At 45.2% G+C, this 20,668-nt stretch overlaps 2 protein-coding genes across 2 annotated transcripts; one reads left to right on the top strand and one right to left on the bottom strand.

The window, feature by feature from the left end:
• Positions 1–1,679: 1,679 nt before the first annotated feature.
• FOBCDRAFT_191623 (uncharacterized protein) lies at positions 1,680–7,629 on the top strand (the record flags this gene model as incomplete). Its single annotated transcript, XM_054707368.2, has 12 exons — positions 1,680–2,600; positions 2,650–3,384; positions 3,435–3,688; positions 3,743–4,828; positions 4,881–4,913; positions 4,965–5,333; positions 5,389–5,992; positions 6,053–6,426; positions 6,495–6,912; positions 7,211–7,275; positions 7,342–7,424; positions 7,539–7,629. The coding sequence occupies exons 1-12, from the start codon at positions 1,724–1,726 to the stop codon at positions 7,627–7,629; spliced, it is 4,989 nt and encodes a 1,662-aa protein (XP_054563343.2). The 5' UTR covers positions 1,680–1,723.
• A 9,845-nt stretch (positions 7,630–17,474) lies between these two features.
• Positions 17,475–19,297, bottom strand: FOBCDRAFT_148166 (uncharacterized protein; the record flags this gene model as incomplete). Its single annotated transcript, XM_054707367.1, has 5 exons — positions 17,475–17,543; positions 17,594–18,469; positions 18,530–18,914; positions 18,965–19,145; positions 19,192–19,297. The coding sequence occupies 5 exons, from the start codon at positions 19,295–19,297 to the stop codon at positions 17,475–17,477; spliced, it is 1,617 nt and encodes a 538-aa protein (XP_054563342.1).
• Positions 19,298–20,668: the final 1,371 nt, after the last annotated feature.

Raw genomic sequence — 20,668 nt, 5'->3', positions numbered from 1 at the left:
TGCAAAGGTCAACCAATCACATGCTGGTACTAAGCAAGGAGGGTGGCAGTTGTTCAAAGGGGGGAATCTACTTAGCCAGACTAGCCTATTCAGGAAGCAAAACCCGCCAAGACTCTGACTCTGACCTTCCCATTTGCTGTTCACTCAGGTCGAATTTCCACCCAATGTGGCGCTTTGAGTCGGTGTTAGCGCGTGTGCCATCTGTACACTGGGGTTGTTATGCGGTGCTCGGTAATTTAGCGTCTTGGCGGGCTTTGTAACCAGAATGAGTAAGTGAATTCGACAGGGAAGCAAAAATATCTTCCGATCACATTAATGTGGGGTTCTAGCGGCAGCTCGGTGCAGCTCATACTGTTGATGGACTTTACTCATGCCTGCGCCTTCCACGCTCTAAGTCCGAGGGCGGGCTGAGATTGTTCTAAGAGGCTTGCTATGTTTATTACATTCCTCATTATTTGGGAGCTGCCTGTGCTAATCCGTGGCGCTGTGGAACTAATGCCTTCCTGGCTTTCTGATTCCAGTTGTGTGGAATTCTTATGAGTTGTTTCTAATTCCCATTTCTGAGAACGCTGGGAAAAAACGAGAAGCAAATAAAAATTCCAATAGCTTAAAGCAGCATTTATTCACTGTATCTCACATCTTCTTTACCTTCTCACGTCGGCCTTACTTGAGCTTCAGCGTGTCGGATTCAGTTGTCTAATTTGCCTTACCCCTTCTGTGGAGGTTTAGGGGAAAAGTCAAGGACCCTGCGGAAACTCACCCTGTGTTTCATTGTTTTCCGGCCGGCTTGGCACGCCAAGTTCCGAGGCTGTTCAGATCTTAATTCGCTTTGGGATAAGACATTCCCCGGAAGTAACTCATACACCCAGTGAACACTATCCAAGGTTGCTAATGCTTCCGATCAGCGGAAATACGAAAGGATGAAATAAAGGCCTTAGATCTGCAAAAGATAAGCAAAGTTGCTGAAGCAGAACAAGGGTACATGCGCGAGTTTCCAGACATGGAGAGCCCAGAGTCCCTAATAACCCCAAGAGTCAAAGTAAAGTTGGCGAGGCATGGCCGAGCCATTTGAATGGAGGCAAGATAAAGTAGGCACATTTTGTTTATATCACTTATCCTTATGAAACAGCACATATACCCCTACCAATTAGCTTCGGGATGTAATATAAGAAGTATTTATGTTATGATTAAAGTCTTTTAGGTGAGTTGTTCTATATTAGGTTAAGACCAGAGCTGAAACGTGGCGAAGCATTAACGATAATATAGTTCTCGTATAGCTAGCCTTGCAACAGCCACGACTAGTCTTAGAGTAGACTAGAGTATAGCATTAGCGTCGCAACCGTTGGATGTTTCAAATGGGGCAGTGACACACTGACACGCCATACATTCCACAGGATTTAGTTGCGCGGATAACTTAAATGGCTTATACGAACTTTTCGTCGCTCTTATTAAGGTGATCACTGCGTGAGCGATCACTATATCCACTAAATGTGTTAGTGGTGATTAGACTGGGATAGGTTATGCGCAACGTAAGTGCGAGGCTGAGTATTTATCTCTCTGCCGAGACTAACCTGCGACACGCCGTAGCTCTGGCATTAATGGACATAGAAACGTAACCCAAGAAAAACATCTTATTAGTTCCTTAAATATTACTGCGTGCCACGCGCTTTCTGTAGAACACGACCTCTGCACATGTCGGAGCAATCACGACACTCTCTTTAAAATGAACAAGCTCTCTCTGAGCACCACTCTCTGGCTTCGACAGACCCAAGCATTAACAAAGAAGATTCTGCTCATCACGCTCGTTCGCCACTGGTTATCAACATTAATTCGCTGCCTCGTCATACCAATCCTCGTCCTCTCGCTGGCACTGGGAGTCCAGAACTTCACCTCCTCGAACAACAAGTATGGCATTGGCAAGCCCACATCCGCTCCAATCCTTTCCGAAGTCATTCCCGATGGCGCGAAACTCTTCATCATCCAGTTCTCTGGTGCGGGAAGTGACGTCTCCGCTGTGATCGAAGACGTGGTCAAACCGCTTGGGAAGAAAGCCCAGATAGAAATACTCAGGGACGAGCAGGAATTGATGGAGAAATGCCCCACGGACATTAATGGAAAAACAGACTGCTATGCCGCTGTCATCTTCAACGACTCTCCTCTCAGTGATGGGGGAAACAAACAGTGGAACTACACGATGCGGTGCGGTTCCTTCAACCTTGGATCCAGCTTCGACGTCTTCCAATCGGCCAAGGCGGCGACGAACCCTTATATCCCATTGCAACTCGCCATCGACCAAGCCATCACTAATTCGTCAGCAGTCCCTAACATGTACATGTTCACTCGCACTACCCAGGAACAGGCAAAGGCAGCGCACCGCCGTAAGTTCATCGATATGGTGTTGGGAGGGCTGAATCTCGTATGCTTCGCAAGCATGCTGTCCCTTGTCTACCACATTGTTGGCACCATTGCATTAGAGCGCGAGTCGGGCATGACGCAGCTGATTGATGTTATGGGCGGAGGTGCATTTTCTGCTCGAGTGCTGAGCTATGTCATCGCATTTGACGTTATATACCTACCGTCCTGGATTATACTAGGAGGAAGTAAGAAAGGCGCTTTATTATAATATCTGGATTGTACTAACTCTCGCAGTCTACTCTAGTCTGCTTCTTCCTACTTCTAGTGCCGGCATAACCATCCTCTGGCAAATCCTCACTGGATGGGCTCTGACTAGCGGCTGCGTCTTTGGCGCGACATTTGCCATCAGATACTCTACCATCCTCGCCGTTATTGCCCTGATCGGCATGGCTGCATTCGCACAGCTTCTCGACAGCCAAACAGAACCGATAACCGCGGGCGTCGCCATGGCATTCTCCATCATGTTCCCCAGCTGCAGCTACGTCTTTGTTCTGAACTCTATGGCTCGATACGAAAAGGCAGGAAAAGCGACCAACATCTACACTATTCCCCCATCCCCTGGCTTCGAGGTACAGAAAGCTACCATTGGGACGCTATGGTTGTGCTTGTGCTTGAGCATCGTTGCTTTCCCCTTGGTCACCATCGCGATCGAACGATTTGTCCATGGAGTCAGCCGCCGCGGGCGCCAATTCAAGACAGGCCCTAAAGCAGACAACACTTCATTGGCCGTCCAAGTCATCGGGGTTACAAAGACATACAAAGCCAATATATGGAAACGGATGTGCTGCTTCGGCAAGCGTCGTCCCGTCATTGCCGTCAATGCGATGACCTTTTCAAGCAACAAGCAGCAGGTCCTCTGCCTTCTAGGTACCAACGGCTCTGGCAAGACGACGACAATGGATCTCATCACTGGAAGACAGAGCCTGACGGATGGGTCAATCCAGATCAATGCTCCAGCGTCCAAGATTGGTAAAACCCACCCTCCCTTCTGTGTGACCAGTTCTGACTATTGGCAATAGGCTTTTGTCCGCAACGAAACATACAATGGGACGAACTGACGGTTCTGGAGCATGTCAGCATATGGGATATGATCAAGGGGGGCACGTCAACTCGAGCACGGTTGGAAAGACTTGTCGAGTCGTGCGATCTGAGTCTCAAGATGCACAGCCGGGTTGGAACGCTCAGTGGTGGACAGAAGCGCAAGGTTCAGTTGGCATGCATGCTTGTTGGCGGAAGCTCTGTCTGCCTCATGGACGAGGTTACAACAGGAATGGTAGGATCCAGTCGACGCAACCTGGCTGCGAGACCAGTTACTGATCGGATATAGGACCCAGTGTCACGCCGAGCCATCTGGAATATCGTCCTGGCCGAGCGCTCAAAGCGATCCATTATCCTAACGACGCACTTCCTCGACGAATGCGATGTCCTGGCCGACCAGGTTGTCCTCATCTCTCGCGGTCATGTTAAGTGCCAAGGCTCACCTGCAGAGTTGAAGAACTTATACGGAGGGGGATACCGCGTTCACGTGCCACAGATTGACGGCATTCCCCAGACACGATTCCCAGCAGTCGTCCACCGAGGCGAAACAATCTTCAACACACCCGACTCGGCCTCTGCTACCAGGCTCCTCTCATCCTTGGAAGCGGCAGGGCTGTCCGATGTCGTGGTCTCGGGGCCGACAATTGAACATGTCTTTCTACAAGTCGCCAATGGCCCTGAGGAGTCGGATAAGACGACTTCAGGCATTTTGGAAGACGATTTGACACCCCTCACTGTGATGGATCCAACGACGGACGGCGAACTGTCCTCAGGCACCCGAACCACCTTCACCCAGCAGCTTGCAGCTCTGACAGTAAAGCGCCTTACCATTTTTCGCAGCAACTTTTGGTGGTACATCGTAGCCATGACCCTCCCTCTGGCTTTCTCACCAGGCGCCACTTCACTGTTAAAGGTTTCGGACGGCATCGACACATTCCCATTCGAGCTGCCTTTATGCGTCAGCTCTCAGCCATCCATCTTTGACGAGCCCTGGCCTGTTGATATCGCTGCATCGGGATACACCGACGAGGTCGGCTCAGGCGTCATGTCAATGCTTGTAGGCCCGCAATCGACACGTAAGAGTGTGTTTGGCGTCATCGACAAGTTTCCAATTGGAGGGAGGTATAATTCCAACAACTTCGATTCCGACTTCACCTTTCAAAACGGCTTCAAAGCCTTCCAAAACCGCATGCGCGAACCGGTGAAATTTACACCAGGTGCCATCTACTTTGGTGATGACTTGGATAAGGCCACTATTGCCTACAATCCCGAGCTCGGCTATGACACACCCGTCTTGATGCAAAACCTGTATAGCCAAGCCGCCAGCGGCGTTCCCATTACAGTGCAGCTGGCTTTCTTCAGCAACTCAACGCCTGTGAGTCTCAACTAGTCCGTCTTCCAACCAGTACTAACAGTTCGTCTCTTAGGCTGACGCCGGCTCCGGCCTGATTGCTGCAATAGTGAGTCTTGTCTATACTTTCTCTGCCTTGGAGCTTTACTAATCGACATAGATACTTGCTTTCCTCCACTCTCTCTACCCTGCTTTCTTCGCCCTCTACCCGACCTACGAAAAGCTGCACAAGGTCCGAGCCCTTCAGTACTCCAACAACGTCCGCCCATACCCGCTGTGGGCCTCATGCATGATCTTTGACATGATTTTCGTCACCATCATTGCTTCCTTGGGAACGCTCGCCCTTTCGGGTCATGTCGAGAACTGGTACTTTGCTGGGTACATGTTCCCAGTCATGTGGCTCTATGGAATTGCGAGCATGCTGTGGAGTTATATTATCTCCCTGTATGCCACTTCTGAATTGGCGGCCTTTGGCTTAACGGTTTGTTCAATGGTTGGTGCCTTCACCATCACCATGATTGGTTTCTCAGTAAGTCCCGTCTGCTCAGTGGCCTCTTCCTGAGACTTTCCAGCTAACTAGTCAGCTCGGCGCAACCAACCCGAGTCCTAACAGCCCAACCCTTGCTCTGGACGCAGTCTCCTTCTCTCTCGGCCTGCTGTTCCCCATCATGAACCTGTTCCGGGCCATGGCGGTTGGCCTCAACATCTGGCTCGTCAGCTGCCGTAACTACAAGCTACTTACTAACCCAGGGGACATCCATGCCTATGGCGGACCTATTATGCTGCTTGTTATCCAGATTATTTACTTATTCCCTCTTCTTGTCTGGCTGGATGGTCAAAGGTCTTTCTCTTGGCCGTGGCGTCGAACGAAGCAGGTCAATGCTGAAGAGTCTATCTCGAACAATCACCATGGTATTGAGATGGATAATATCGGGAACGAGGGGCCCGTCTCGGATCTGCTTCGTGTAACGCAAGTGACCAAGTCATTCGGAGGCAAACTTGCGGTCCAGAACGTATCGTTGGCAATAGGCGAGAGCTCGGTTATTGCGCTGCTCGGCCCCAATGGCGCTGGCAAGACGACGCTTACAAACATGATGCGCGGTGAGATGGTTCCAGACAAGGGCAGAATATATGTGCAGGGAGTTGAAGTGCAAGAGAATCTCCAAATGGCGAGGAAATCCATTGGCGGTAAGTTTCAATCATTTTTCGAGCACATTTTTCCATCAATTACTAAACAGCATGACACAGTCTGTCCACAATTCGACGCCCTCGATAAGATCACTGTTAGACAGCAACTGAATTTCTATGCCCGGATCAAGGGCATCAGCAGCATAAAGCAGAACGTTGAGCTGGTCATGTCCAAGGTTGGCCTAACACTCTATGCCTCTCGCCTTACCCATGTCCTGTCAGGCGGCAATAAGAGGAAATTGAGCCTCGCGATTGCACTACTGGGTAAGCAGTACTTTGACTTCGGTCCTTTTGAATTTGTTGTTGACAAGTACGCAGGCAACCCCAAAGTCCTGATCCTTGATGAGCCAAGCTCCGCAATGGACGCCTTTGCAAAACGAGAGATGTGGAAGATGCTCTCTTCAATCACCTCGGGGCGCTCCGTCTTACTGGTTGTAAGTCTGTTCCGCAGTCTGCTCAACTCATCGTTCACAGTACCCATGCTGACTTTGTTGTCATTCAGACGCATTCTATGGAAGAAGCTGATGAGCTAGCGACCCGGGTAGCTATCATGTCTAAACGTATCCTGGCCATTGGCACAAGTCAGCAACTCCGAAAGCAATACAGCAATGTATACGACGTCCATTTAGTGCTTAAAACAGCACCGGGCTCCTCACGTACAGAGATCCAAGAACTCGAGTCCTGGGTTCGCGATGTCTTTCCGCAAGCCTCTTTCGATGCCATCAATCTAGGTGGACAAGTTCGTTTTGTTATGCCGGTTGCATCAAGCTTACCCGATGATGGGAGGAGCACTGTCCTGAGGTTAATGGAGATTTTGGAGCAACACCGGACGAGCCTTAGGCTTGCACACTACACGGTTGGGACGGGAACGCTAGAGATGGCATTTTTGAGGATTATAAAGAACTGTGATGTGCCAGAAGGTTAGAAGGCTAGAAGGAAGCGTTTTTAGTAACTTTGAGTTAATAGAGCTTTTTCACTATCTAAAATTCAGGTTATATTGGGACATGGGAAACATACTATTTGTCCTCCAACACGACGTCATAATAACTACTAATAGATGCAGTGATGTGAATCGTAGTCGAGAAACTCGCAAAAATATACGCAAGAACTTGAATCTTCTCGAGCTTAGCACTCTTATCCTCCTAGTACCCATTAAATAACGGATATTTGTTAAGCATAGTGATAGGAGATTCAGCGCCCTAACATTCAACTGTCAAGTCCTGCAGGAGCTTCCACATGGCATTGTAGGGGTATGGCACACCACTACGCAGAATAGCATCCCGGTAAGTCCGCATTAGCTTCCTGATCAAGACCCTGAAACTCTCCATAACCACTGACTTGTCCTTCAGGCACACAAAATCGGCAAGGGATCATACCATGTCTATGCCGACCGAAACCCTAGTGTTAACGACATCAACTCTGATTGGGTGCAGTGGGTTACCATTTCTAGTTTTGCTCTACAGACTCTAGATAAGGACTGCAGGAACTTCTTTATCACTCCGGGGTTGAAAAACATAGTCATACCACTTGACAACATAGCGCATAGGCAGTCAATTATCTTTCTCGAAGATCGTGTCGACTTCGAATGCTCTGTTAGCAGGTGTTCACTTATGACCTTTGAGCAACGCCTTGACTGATCGGTTGAGTTTCTATATCCGCGGAAGATAGGATTCCAAATGGGTGGAACAGTCTAATGCTTAGCACAAGCTATATCTGATAACTTTTATTTTAGTTCCGTTCCATTAGGTCAGGCACAACTTGCCTATACCTCTACAAATAATCGAGAAACTCTGAGCTAATCTGTAAATAATACATATTACTTGTGGGCTTACCCATAGACTCAGATAGCTCGGTAATAGTTAAACTCAAATTAACTTTAACGTACATGATAAGCAAGTGCAACAGACAAGCAAGTGCAACATAACATCCCAACATCTCAGATAGAAATAGCCATAAAAATACAACAGACTATTAATTAAGTAAAATTAATCGCTATATTCTTCCAGAGATATAGCGATAACTATCTGACAGGTCCTTGCATTATATCCTGTCTTGCCGCATGCTCCACACTGCCTTTCCTTTAATCGCGCAGGCCCTCCTTGACTACCACTTCTCGATAGTCTAGCTACTGCCTGCGCATTAGCATCCATTTGATTAATTACTTGCCTTGCTTCCTCTATTATTATCACTCCTCCTTTCTATAGCCGGGTTCTTTTTGCCCTCTGCCGCCGGCTTAGTATCTTATTTGCCTGTTTAAGATCTTAGACCCTGGCCTCTAATAAGGCAACCTTATGTATAACTATCTTTATTCCCTTAGAAGAAGACCTTAATGCTTCTAGAATCGACTCTAGAGAGCTACTTTTATGCCTTTTAATTCTCCTTTTAAGATATTTAAGCTAAGAGTTGGCTTTAAGGATAGTCTTTGGGGTCTTTAAGACCTAAGGGGTTAAGGGGCTAACTACCTCCTCTGCAGGTATTAGAGTCTATAGCTATATATTAAGCTTTAAGATTATACTTTCTAGGTCGAGAGGAGTAAGTCTGGCTCCTCTAAAGGCTGCTTTAATATTTTTCTCTGTTATTATAGCCTGGTAGGCGGTGTAAAAAGCCAGGAAGAACTTGGTTTTGGAAATATAGGTTATAGAGTATCTAATTAAATGCTTGATTTCTTGCTTATAAGCCTTCTTAAGCAGGCCAAAGTATCTAATATTAAGAGGCTGCAGTAGATAAGACGAATAAGGCGGTATATAAAGCATAATAATTTTATTTGCCTTATAATATCTCTTAAAGTCGACTAAGTGGTAACTTTCGTATCTATTAAGGATCAGGAGATAATAGTAATTTTTTAATTACTTAGTAATATACTAGTTAAAGTGCTTTAGCTATTTAAGGCCTATCTTATTATCTGTCCAGCCATTTAGACTTATCGCAATAGCCTAATCGCCTGGGAGGCTGCTTTCTTGGTACTAGTTGGCGAGGTGATATTAGCCTGCACCTATAATAAATAGTAGGATTGCTTGGCCCTTGGCATTAATTGCCTGAATAACTGTAATCCATTCCTGGTTTCTAGGCTGCACTAATTTTAGTCTTCTATGCCTTTTAGCACCTATGATGACTATTCTGCTTGCAATAATACCTATTATAAAGCTAGTCTTATTAAAGTTATAGATTTTATTAGGTCAGATGCCATACTTAGCGATTATATTTGCTACAAGCCTAAACCAATTGCTAATAATATTCAGATCTTTATATTTAGCTCTCTGGTAGTTATATTTATAGAAAAAATGCATCTTGAGGTATTTATGTTACTTAATAAAGTTAGAGGCCTAGCGCTTGCCGATAGGCGGCATCTCGCAGTCAGCAAGCAATCAGTTAGCCATCTCCTTAATATAACGCAGTCGCAGGGGGAACCCTCGCGAATCCAGATCGAGAATGAACTGAACTATAATCTGTTCCTCTAGATCAGATAGTTTGCGTGATTTTGGGATAGAATCACGCGTAGAAAGGGTACCCTTCTGTCGGCGATATAAAGTCTAATAACAGACCTGGTAGATGCCTGCGGCGCGTCGGAGACTTAATTTTGAGTTATTTTGAAGGGCATGACGTGCAAGAAGAATCCTAGCCTTAATATTTAGGTCTAATATATTTGGTGGTTAAAAATTAATTGATTAAATTAAGAAGATGTAAATTGCGGGATTTTTTGTTGTACTTGCTTGTCTGTTGCACTTGCTTATTATGTATGTTATATTAAATATAATACCTATTTATTAATTAATGAGTATAGTAAAACCTATATTTAGTTAACGTGAGCAGCTAATAATTGCAAAGCAAAGTAGGTAGTAGTAGAACATTATATAGCACTTTCAATGCTGGATCATTCTCGAATCTTTAAAGAATTAGGCATTATGCTCTCGCCAAGATCGGACGTTACCCTTAAAGAGTATAGGTTTCGGCTTTTTGTGAATTTTGAGCCTGCAAGCGGCGATGCATAACGTTATGGTCCATGCGCTACCTAAGGACGCATTAGCTCAGTTCAAATGTTCTAGAAACAAATCAGTCACATCAATTACTTGATTACATCCAAATTCACTTGTTATTTACCAATACTCACATATCAATATGGCTGTCCCACAACAGCAGCCTTCTCAGGCTATTCCTGTCCTCACCTCCCAGAACGGCACCAAGGTTGAAGATGCAAACTAAGAGGTTCTTTAGAAATCCCCTGCCAAGGGAGTCTACTACTTCAACCCCAAGCAGATGCCTACTCCCGGTCTCAGCTTAAGCAGTCCTAATGATAATACTCTGCCAAAGATCTTTTTACACACATCAAAATCCGTGACATGACAATATCCAACCGCATCTGGGTCAGCTCCATATCCTAATACAGTGCCCCTGACGGCTTCTGTGCAAGACTGCAGCTAAGGACTATGACACTTGTATCTATATTATGGTTATTAATAAAGTTTTTCAAGCTCTAGAATTTGTTAAGTAATTTATATATTTAGTTTAGGTTAATTACTATAGCCTATTATAGTTTTTTTATTATTAAAGGCTATATAGAGAAATAAATTTATTATATTAATTCTAAGGCAATTAAGTAATTCTCTATACTTTAAATAAGTATATAATATAAATTATTTAAATTCTAAGATAGTTATATAATTATAACTTTAATTATAACTTTTAATTCCTTTTTATACTTTATTTATAATATATATTTTACTATTAAGTAAGTTTATATAAAAGTCCTTAAGTATTATTTAATATTAAACTTTTAATATAATAATTTAACTATATAAAGAAGTAGTATTAAATATTATAATAATATTTATAATATATATAATAAGTATATATAATAATATATTATATAGCTAAAAACTACGTATTTTATAGTATTTTAATACTTAAACAAATTAAATAAAAATTTAAAAACTAATTTAGTAAATAAATATAGTTTATTTTGTAAGAAAGTATTTTTTAAAGATTTTTAATTATTTTATTTTATATAAAAAAACTTAAAATATAATCTAGTTTATAATATAAAGAGAGTTTAAAGTTTATAGCTGTATAGGAGCTTTAAAAGAATTTAAGAAAATTACTATAACTTATTTTAAGATTTAAATATAAGTTATTAAAATTTTAAATATTTTAAGTTTAATTTAAATTTTTAAAGATTACTTAAAAACTGCCTTTAAGGTATTAATTTAATATAAATATTATTAAATATTTTAATAATATAATATTACTGAAGTATTAATATATTATATTTTAAGTAAAAGCTATTAATATATAATAATTTAGGTTTTAAATAAAAAAGCTAATTTATATTAAATTTTTATTTATAAATAATATCAAATATTATTACTTAAATAATTTAATTATTATAATTTTTAGTAATTAAATAATATATATTAGCCTTATTAAGGTAAAAAAGTCTTATTAATAACTAATAGGTTAAGTTTTATTTTTTATTAAAAAAGTATATATATATATTAAAACTAGCTTATAATAAGTAAATTAGGCTTATAATAAGTATTAAATAATATAATATAAATTATATACTAATTAAAGAGTTTTTATAGGATTTTATATAATATAAACACCTTCTTTAATTAAGTTATAATAATTATAAATAAGTAACGTGGTTGATAAGCAGAACTTATCGTGGGGTCGTTTTGCGGAGTAATTTCGGGAAATCGTATGTGATTATATAACTACCATCTGATAAGTGCCCGGCGCCGCGCACGCGAATATCTCGACGGTTAGGAGCCAAATCGATGCAATTCCAGGGCTGGAGGACTGCTACGCTCTGGCGGTCCGTTTGGTTCAAGAGCGACGCTGTATAGACAAGCGGGCGCTGAGATATTTGCATGTGCAGCGACTGGGGGCCAAAGCTTCGCTGCAAGGACTACGACATAGCAATGTGCTAATCCTGCTGCTCCTTAATATTTTTTTTTAAAAAAAAAAAAAAAAAAGAGAATTAATAAAAGAATACGCCTTCTAGATAGATAGATAGATATGGACTAGTTACTGCTATAAATATATAAAGATCCTACCTGACGGCCAGCTTACCGTCGACGAGGGGCGGTCCGCCTCCTCCCTAGCCGAGCCCAGCGCCCCCAATGGCCCTGGCCCCGAGTCGGCCTTGGTCCCGGGCCTGGGTCATCGGGCACGGGGGTCCCTACCTGTACCCTTATCCGGCCCTGGCCCTGGCCCCGCCGGCGGCGCTGTTTGAGCTCGTCGACGAGCCGGTTCAAGCTCCGGCCGGCGCGTAAGAGCTCTAGCTCTGCAACTGCCTCCTCCTCGCTCTTGCCGGACGCCGTGCGGGCCAAGAGCTCGTCCCAGATCACCTTCCGGCGACAGAACTGCACCCTGATCCCGTTCCCCGGGCGCCAGCGGCTTCCCCACGTCTCTTCTAGCACCCGTACGGCCGGCTGACCTGCAATCCCTTCCTCCCATTCCTTCCAGACATCCCGCACTGTAAAGACCTTGGCCAGGGCTGCAACGACGGGCATACCTGGTACTGGAGGCTCTGGAGCCGGCGCTGGAGCCGTATTGAAGTTCAAGGTAGGGGCTGTCGACGGCGCCGGCGCCGGCGCCAGCGACACTGCTGGCCCGGCTTCAAAGTGGCCGGTAAAGGTGACAGGGACCTTGCCTTGGAGGAGGGCATCGAGGCCGTCCTGAATTCCTTCTAGCCGGGCCTCTAGCCGGATGGCCAGCCGCTGGCTATTCTGTAAGACGGCCTCGCGTGTGCTCTCTAACACACCGCTAAGCTCTGGCAGCGCGGGTTGTACGAGCAGGCTTAACGGCTCCGTAGCCCCTACCGCGTCAGAGCGAACGGCGACGGCGAACTCATCCCATTCGGGCCCGTTAAAAGGGGCGTAGGCGAAGAAGGGTAGCGACGGATAGCGAGGCTGCAATACAGCCAGGTCCTGTAACAGTACTATGCGCAGGCGCCGCATAAGCTTAAGGAAGCCGTCGGCGGCTAGGTCGTCGTCGTCGAGGCCACCTTCTGCCCAGCATTGCCGGCGCGCGCGAGCCTCAAAGCGAGGCTCCCACTCCTCGATCCACGGCCAGAGCTGCTTTTGTAAGACGTACGGGGGCTTGTGGGCCGCACGCGCGAGGAAGTAGTCCCCGGGTGACGCCAAGAAGCCGGCGACAATACGCATGAACTGGCGCGGTAGATGCGTAAGATAGGCCTGGCAGAGCACGCTCTGGTTCCAGCGGCCGGCCTGCGAGATCTGGGCGATCGACGTGCCGTGGGTCTCCGCGTCCTGGGCGCCTACCCTGCGCGGGAGGTGCGTCTTCTTTGACGCCATAAGGCCAGCAGCGCCGAAGATACGCCAGGTCTCTTGTAGCTGCGTCGGGTACGAGAGCTCCTGCTCGCGGTCCCGTCCGACAAGAACCTTGATCCGATACCAGTCCTGGCGGCGCCGGAAGGACGGGGACGGCTCGCCGGCGACGTGCCAGCGCCAGAAGAAGAGCTGTGCTAAGGCCCCTTGCGTACAGAACAAGGGGTCCTTGTGCCGGAGGGCACCCATGAACTCTTTCTTTGCCGTCTTGTTTAGCTTACCGTCTCGCAAAAGGGTAACGAGGCAGCCACAGGGGGTCGGGCCTTCTGAAGACGGATAGTCGAGTAGAGACAGGTCTGCAAGCTCCATCTTACGGCGGTTTTCCCCCCGTAAGAGGTAGTAGTGGCCGAATAGGAGGTCAACTCGCGTACGGAGGTTTTGCGGCATGTACGCGGCCCCGCTGAGAAGGAGATCCTGGACCCGGAGCCATTCGTCGGGTGAATAGCCGGCCTGGATCCCGTCAGTCCCGCGGTCTTTAAAGGAGGCGCGGTCGTGCTTCCCCCGCTGCCGGCCGCGTTGCTCAAGGAAGCCTCGTACGGCGGCGCCCCGGGGGTTTTCCGTGTTTGCGTTGCCGTGGGCTACCTGGAGCCGCCAGAGCTCGATAACGGCCGCGATATAGGCGTCGATAGTGCCCCTCGTAAGCAGAGATCCTTCGGCAAGGTCTGCTGCAGCCGGCGCAAGGGCCGTGGGTGGCACGTAGCCCTCGCGGTCGTCCGCAAGCAGCTCGGCGGCCTCGGCCAGGGGGACCTCTAGAGCTTCGGCTAGGCTTTCGGCCTCTGCCAGGGCCGCGGCCTCGAGCTGCTCCTGTTCGAGCTGCCGCCGTAACTGTACAGCCTTTCCTTTGCCCTTGCCCTTACCCCGTGTCCGTGGTTTCTTTTGCGGCGGGGCAACGCGTCGTAAGAGGATATCCTCTTTGAGCCACGCTGCTAGCTTGTCTGGAGTTACGAGCTCGCCGTCGGGCCAGCTATAAAGTGAGCCGTCTGCCGCAGCCCGAGGCGTACGGCACCAGGCCTATAAGTTCTCGTCTGTTAGCCGCCCATGGGACTCTACGTAAAAAAAAAAAGAGACAAGGGCAAAGGGGAAAAGAGAGGGCGGCGGCCGGGGGAACGCGCCTTCCACTCCCGCTGCTTTGCAGCATAACTCCGTGCCGTGTTCGCCGGCTCTTCGTCCTTCTTCGCCTGAAGGCCCGCTCTCCGGGCGGCACGGGCACGCTCGTCTGCGGTCGTGTACGAGTCGTCTGCGGCCATCTCGGTTGATCAAGGCCTTTCTACGTGGTGTTTGTTTCCTGTCTGGGGCCTGATAAGTTGCGGGGAACTTATCAAAAGCACTTATCAGACGCCGCGCACACGATTTCACGGGCCGCTTTTTGCAGGGGATAAGTCGTCACGTGGTCTGAACGAATTACGACGTAATTGCGGGCACCATCGATAAGCATGCCGACCGGACAAGTATGCCGACCAAAAATCTAAGCCTTAAACTTTTAAATCCATTTAAAAACACTATAAACCATCTAATCAATTAAAACTACTCACTATACTCTTCCCCGGATATCTTAATTACTACCTGACAGGTCCTTGCATTATGCCTGGCTTTGCTGCATACACCATAACGCCGACTAGCCGGTCACTCTGACCGGGCCTGACCACCACTTCTAGATAATTTGGCCACTACCTGCGCATTAATATCCATCTAATTAATTACTTGCGATGCTTCCTGTATAGTTATAGCCCCTCCTTTCTATAGTCTAGTCCTTTTTGTCCTTCGGCGCCGGCTTAGTATCTTATTTGCCTCACAAAGATTTCAGAGCTTACTCCTTAATAAGATAACCTTATGCATAACTGCCCTTATTACTTTAGTATTTGACTTTAAAGCCTCTATAATTAACTCTAGGGAGCTGCTTTTATATCTTCTAATTTGCTTTTTAAGGTATTTAGACTGAGATTAAGCCTTTATTACTGTCTTTAGGGTCTTTAAAACCTATAGGGTTAATAGTTGGCTGACCTCCCTGGGAGGCATTAGGGTCTATAGCTGCATATTAAGCTTTAAGATTATAGTTTCTAGGTTAAGAGGAGTAAGTCTAGCTCCTTTAAAACCCCCCTAGATATTACTTTTAGTAAAAGTAGCTTTAAAGGCGGTATAAAAGGCCAGGAAGAACTCGGTCTTAGAAATATAGGTTATAAAGTATCTAATTAGATGCTTTATTTCTTAATTATAAGCCTTTTTTAGTACTATAAAGCACCTAATATTAAGAGGCTAAAGTAGATAGGATATATAAGCTGGCATATAGAGCGTGATAATCTTATTATCCTAGTAGTATCTCTTAAAGTTAGTAGAGTAATAGTTTTTATAACTATTAAGGATTAAAAGATAATACTAAGTATTTAATTATTTAGTTATAGATTAATTAAAGTGCTTTAGCTACTTAAGACCTAGCTTATTATTTATCTAACTATTTTAGCTTATTATAATAACTTAGTCAGCCAGGAGGTTATATTCTTAGTATTAATTCGTAAGATAATATTGGCCTATACTAATAATAAATGGCGTAATTAATTAACCTTCTGTATTAATTGCCTAGATTATAGTAATTTATTTATAATTTCTAGGCTATATTGATTTTAGTCTTTTTTGCCTTTCTAAGCCTATAACTGCCATTCTGGCTATTATAAGGCCTATTATAAAGCCAGTCTTATTAAAGTTTTAGATATTATCTAATTAAATACTATACTTTATAATTATATTTTATATAAGCCTAAACCAGCTATAAATAATAGTTAGATCTTTGCATTTAACTCTCTAGTAGTTATATCTCTGAAATAAATATATCTTTAGCTCTGGTTGCCGCTTAACGAAGTTATAAGCCTAGCTAGCGCTTACCAATAGGTAATGCATTATGGTTAGTAAGCAGAGAATTAGCTATTTCTTCTATGAAATGTAGTTGCATAGGAAATCCTTAGGAATCTAGGTTAAGGAGGAATTAAACTATTATCTATTCTTTTAGATTAGATAGTTTCCGTAACTTTAGGACCTAATTGCTTTGCGATTAAATGCTATTTCTTTGGTCACGGAGGGTACTATATCTAACCTTATATATAGTAGTAGTACGTCAGAGATGTAATTTTGGGTTATTTTAAAGGGCCTGAAGGGTAAGAAGAATTCTAGCTTTATTTGAAGGTTGTGATATAAAGGGTGGTTGAGAAGTATCTAATCAGATGGAAATGACGTAGGATGAGGGATTTTTGGTCGGCATACTTGTCCGGTCGGCATGCTTATTAACCACGTTAGGCGTATTCAGGTAAAGAAGTTTTATTGATAGCTGGTGAGCTAGAATCTATGAAAGTGCTAATGAATGTGTTCTATATACTAGAGGTGATCCGATGGGATCGTTGAGGTAGTTGGATCACGGTAGCTCCTGGAGCGTAGTGATCGTGTCTGTATGGTGATCTATCCTTGATTGGTCCGTAATCGTTGGTGGGTCTACGCCTTGCATGAGTTATTGTGGGGTACACGTGACGTAACCGCTAGGGTCGTAACATTTATAATCTAATCTAAGCTAACTCGGTTAACCTAGAGCAATGTCTCCTGACGCCAGTCTTACCTCGCCATTCCCGGCCTTAGGCCTAAGTGGCGTATTATCACATGGCTAGCAGTGCAGTGGGTTGTGATGATGGGGTTATCTGTTAGACATTAGGTGTTAGCTCTTTGCGGGCCAATCACACAACCCAGACAACATCCTAGCCACCAGCAGATCGGACTATCTTAGTCCTGCCGTCTCAACAGCATTGATGTCAGGCAGAGATGTTAGGGCCTCTACGAAGTGCTCAAGTGGTTTAATCACAATTACTATTCAGTCTGTTCTGCTTGACGTTGCTCAGGCATTCCAGCACAGCCTTAATCTTTACCGGACTTATTCCAAAAAGCCCCAGATGACAGTAGAAGGAGAAAAAAAACCACCAAACGGTTGAACAGGTGCTGGGGTCTCACGTGCAAGCAGGGATATTTTAAGATTACAACCGAAATGGTAAAACCTCTGAGGAGCAGATTTCAACAGAACACAACATGAATACACCAATTCACATCAATGAACCGAATACACGTAATGTCTGACACAAACAAGCAGTAGAAGGGGCGAGTCAGCCTCCAACCGGCAGTCGCGTTATCAGATTCGCGATATTAAGATACATCTCTTGCATGAGATCGCCCTTTTTCGACGTTAGTCAAACTCGCGACAGTATGGAATCCGGGGCCTTACCGTGCCTTGCTCGATGTAAACGCCAATTTGATCCAAATGGTCCATTTGATCGTTAACGCCTAAGTGCCAGTAAAATCCCCGCGTCTCGGCTGCGCTGAAATCGAAATCTGTTAATTCGCTGATCTTTTTGACGTAGCCCTCCGGGCCCATCATAGACTCTGTGTTGACAACGCCGTCATTTTGGTACCAATCGCCTAGATTGGGCCCCAGGATGTTTCTTTGCGTGTCCGTGAGATCCTGGCTTCCCATTGCGTAGACACTCGGTAGCAATATAGGTATAACGTCTTTTCGCGGAATGTAGCTTCCTGGATTTGGAAGCACGAGATTGTAGCCTAGTTCCTTGATAACCCGAGTTATCACTGCTTGGGTAACCCACTCCACGAAAGAGCGAAAACTAGTTGAAGCAATAATAAACGTCCATCCAAGGCTCTCGAATGCCTTGATTATTAAGTCAACTAGCTCCTCGAGGATTGGAATACGACCTATAGCAAGCCGCACGAAATCCTCTATCTTAGTAGGAAATGAGCCAGCAGCGTCCCTGCCCCATGCAGGCCAAACCTCGGGGAAAGGATCTGTTGCATGGAAGGATAGGCTGAAGTAGTAGATATGTTCTGAGGTCTTGATTATGTTCAGAGGGGGATTATGAACGCCTTCGATGCTGTTGTCATGAAGACCATTGTTGTCGGAATTCAGCCATTTCCACACCGGGCCATTGTCTGATTCTATGCGGATGAGCATGTCCTGGAAGGTTTCACCCGAATTCCGGCGGATTCCCCAGTGGTCAAGCTGAAGGTCATAGGCCCTCTTTTCTGGAGAATTGAATGATATTGTAGCGAAGAGTCTTGCGACCAGGCCCACTGCCTGCTGCATCGATCGCTACCTTTTGTTAGTCTAAGAAGGCTTAATCGTCCGGGAATCGAGGGCTTGAGTACATACGGAAAGAAAACTTTCGAGAGCATTTATGATAGTCGTCCCTCTGTGAGGAGTCCCAAGGGTTGTGATAGAGATAGTCCAGTTACCTCTCTCTGTTTCACCAAAGTAGGTGGGATGTAGGTTTCCGGCGCCTTGAGCCATCAGGCTGATGAGGTAGCGTACCGTGTTTCCGCCTTGAGAGTGGCATATAAAATGAACTTTGTGATCCTGGTCCCACCTCCAGTTGTCAAAGGCTGGGGAGTTTGAAAACAGGATTGCCCGCCTTCTGCCCGTGGTACTGGTTTGCTCTGGGGCGCGAGCAGGATCTGCGTTAAAGTAAGTGCCGTAGTCAATGTCCACATCATGGACCTCATCAATAGAACCTGTGGCCGAATTGACAGTGCTGAATCTGATAACAATGAGCCATGGATGTCAACATGGGCAGTGATAAATACATACTGTCCAAAGGTGAGCTGCCTGTATAGCTCACAAGCGCGTTCCCAGTTGGAGGAGATTGGAGAAACTGAGGCAACAATGACTGTATATCCCATATCGACCAGGATTTTGGGGATATCAATTACACCGCCGAAATAGTTAACGGTACCGAAAAGCGGTGCGCCCCAACCAAGGAATCCAGGCACTTGGTTGAATTGTTAATTACGTTTGGAAATACTTGGAGTACCTACCTAAGACAATCGGAACTGACTTATCGTCGGGTGCAATTCTTTCTACCTCTTGAGTGAGGTTCCGCAAATTAATAAGCCCATCGGGGTCATCGAGATTTGGAGCCATGAGAAAAATCTGCCAAATAGGTCACCTGGGGGCGTGGATGAGGGATGAATGCTGGAGTGAGAGAATTGTGGAAGTGAGTTTGGTAGGACACTCTTTACGTTTATTTATAATATCATGATAGAGAATAAGTTGAACGTGTAACAGTATGTCGAGTGCATGTTGAATCCCATAAATCAAATAAGACGAAATATCCTAAAAGCTGAAAATTCACATGCCATTCCAGGAGGGCTAGATCTCATTCGACTGTGGACACCAATAGGCCTGACGGCATGCATAAACCAGGATTGCGTTTAGCATGTGAAAAATATCTTATAACACGATGTCACATTAGAAACGCACTGTGTTTCCCCTTTCCATCCAATCCCAACCTATATATCTCTACCCCGTAGCTACCCCTCCAGAAAACGCACTTACTGCTATTTACAGGATAGGGGATAAAAATGGCAAGTAGGGTTGGTGATATAAAGCTTATGTAAATGCAGCGTCATATGCAAAAGCTAGTTTTGGGCGCTTCTTCCTCATCGTAAACAGCTATTGTAGCCGCTCTCTGGCTCGGAATATTATTGAAACTAAGTCGGGACCTTGTGTAGGGCGATACGCTCCGAGCCGTTGAATTTATGCCAGCTCCTGCCTAAAAGCCTCAACTTTGTCTCAACGACATCTACCAACCGGGAATAACGCCAAAATAGAGGGATAAGCGATTTCTTATAACATATATCTACTTAAACATATTAATATAAAATAGAACGTACTACTTGTTATAGACTAATAGCAAATCATACTCTTTTACACCTTATTAAGCTCTCTGATAAACATATTATAAAGCAGAGAGTTTGCAACTTATTTAAGGTTCTGTGGCTTATACTTGTCCTCGAATGCATGTCAGCCAATATGAATGAATAATCCCACATTTTCTTTAGTCAGGCGATACGACAATAGTATCATGGCTGAATATGCCTTGGGTTACCGGCATGTGTGGGCTGAGTGAAACTTCCCACTCTAGGCCTAAACCTTAAAACGCTGGCCAGCAGCTCAATCTCGTAGTTCAAAGGTAATACGATTAAACCTACAGATTCCAATACCATTATTACAGCTCCTGTTCCTCAAAGCTTAACCTACAGCAGAACGACAATAACGAAGTTATGAGTTAACACCTGAGGTGATTTGATCAAGGCTTCTCGGATATGTTCCTAAAGACGTAGGTGTCTCTGTCGTATTGCCACAGGGGAGTGAACCTCAGCATACGAGTAAAGGTGCATTATGCGCAGGTTATCGACCAGAGAGTCCAGTCGAAGGAAAGGAATGGTTCGAGGACGACGACTAGATGCATGGTGTGCTTAATAGTCTGTGCTGACGTGATAATGAATAAGT

This window comes from Fusarium oxysporum, chromosome XI (genome assembly GCF_013085055.1).
Source record: "Fusarium oxysporum Fo47 chromosome XI, complete sequence".
In the NCBI taxonomy this organism is placed as follows: Eukaryota; Fungi; Ascomycota; class Sordariomycetes; order Hypocreales; family Nectriaceae; genus Fusarium; species Fusarium oxysporum.
The sequence above is the reverse complement of the archived record's forward strand: the minus strand, read 5'-3'. Positions and strand labels throughout refer to the sequence as shown.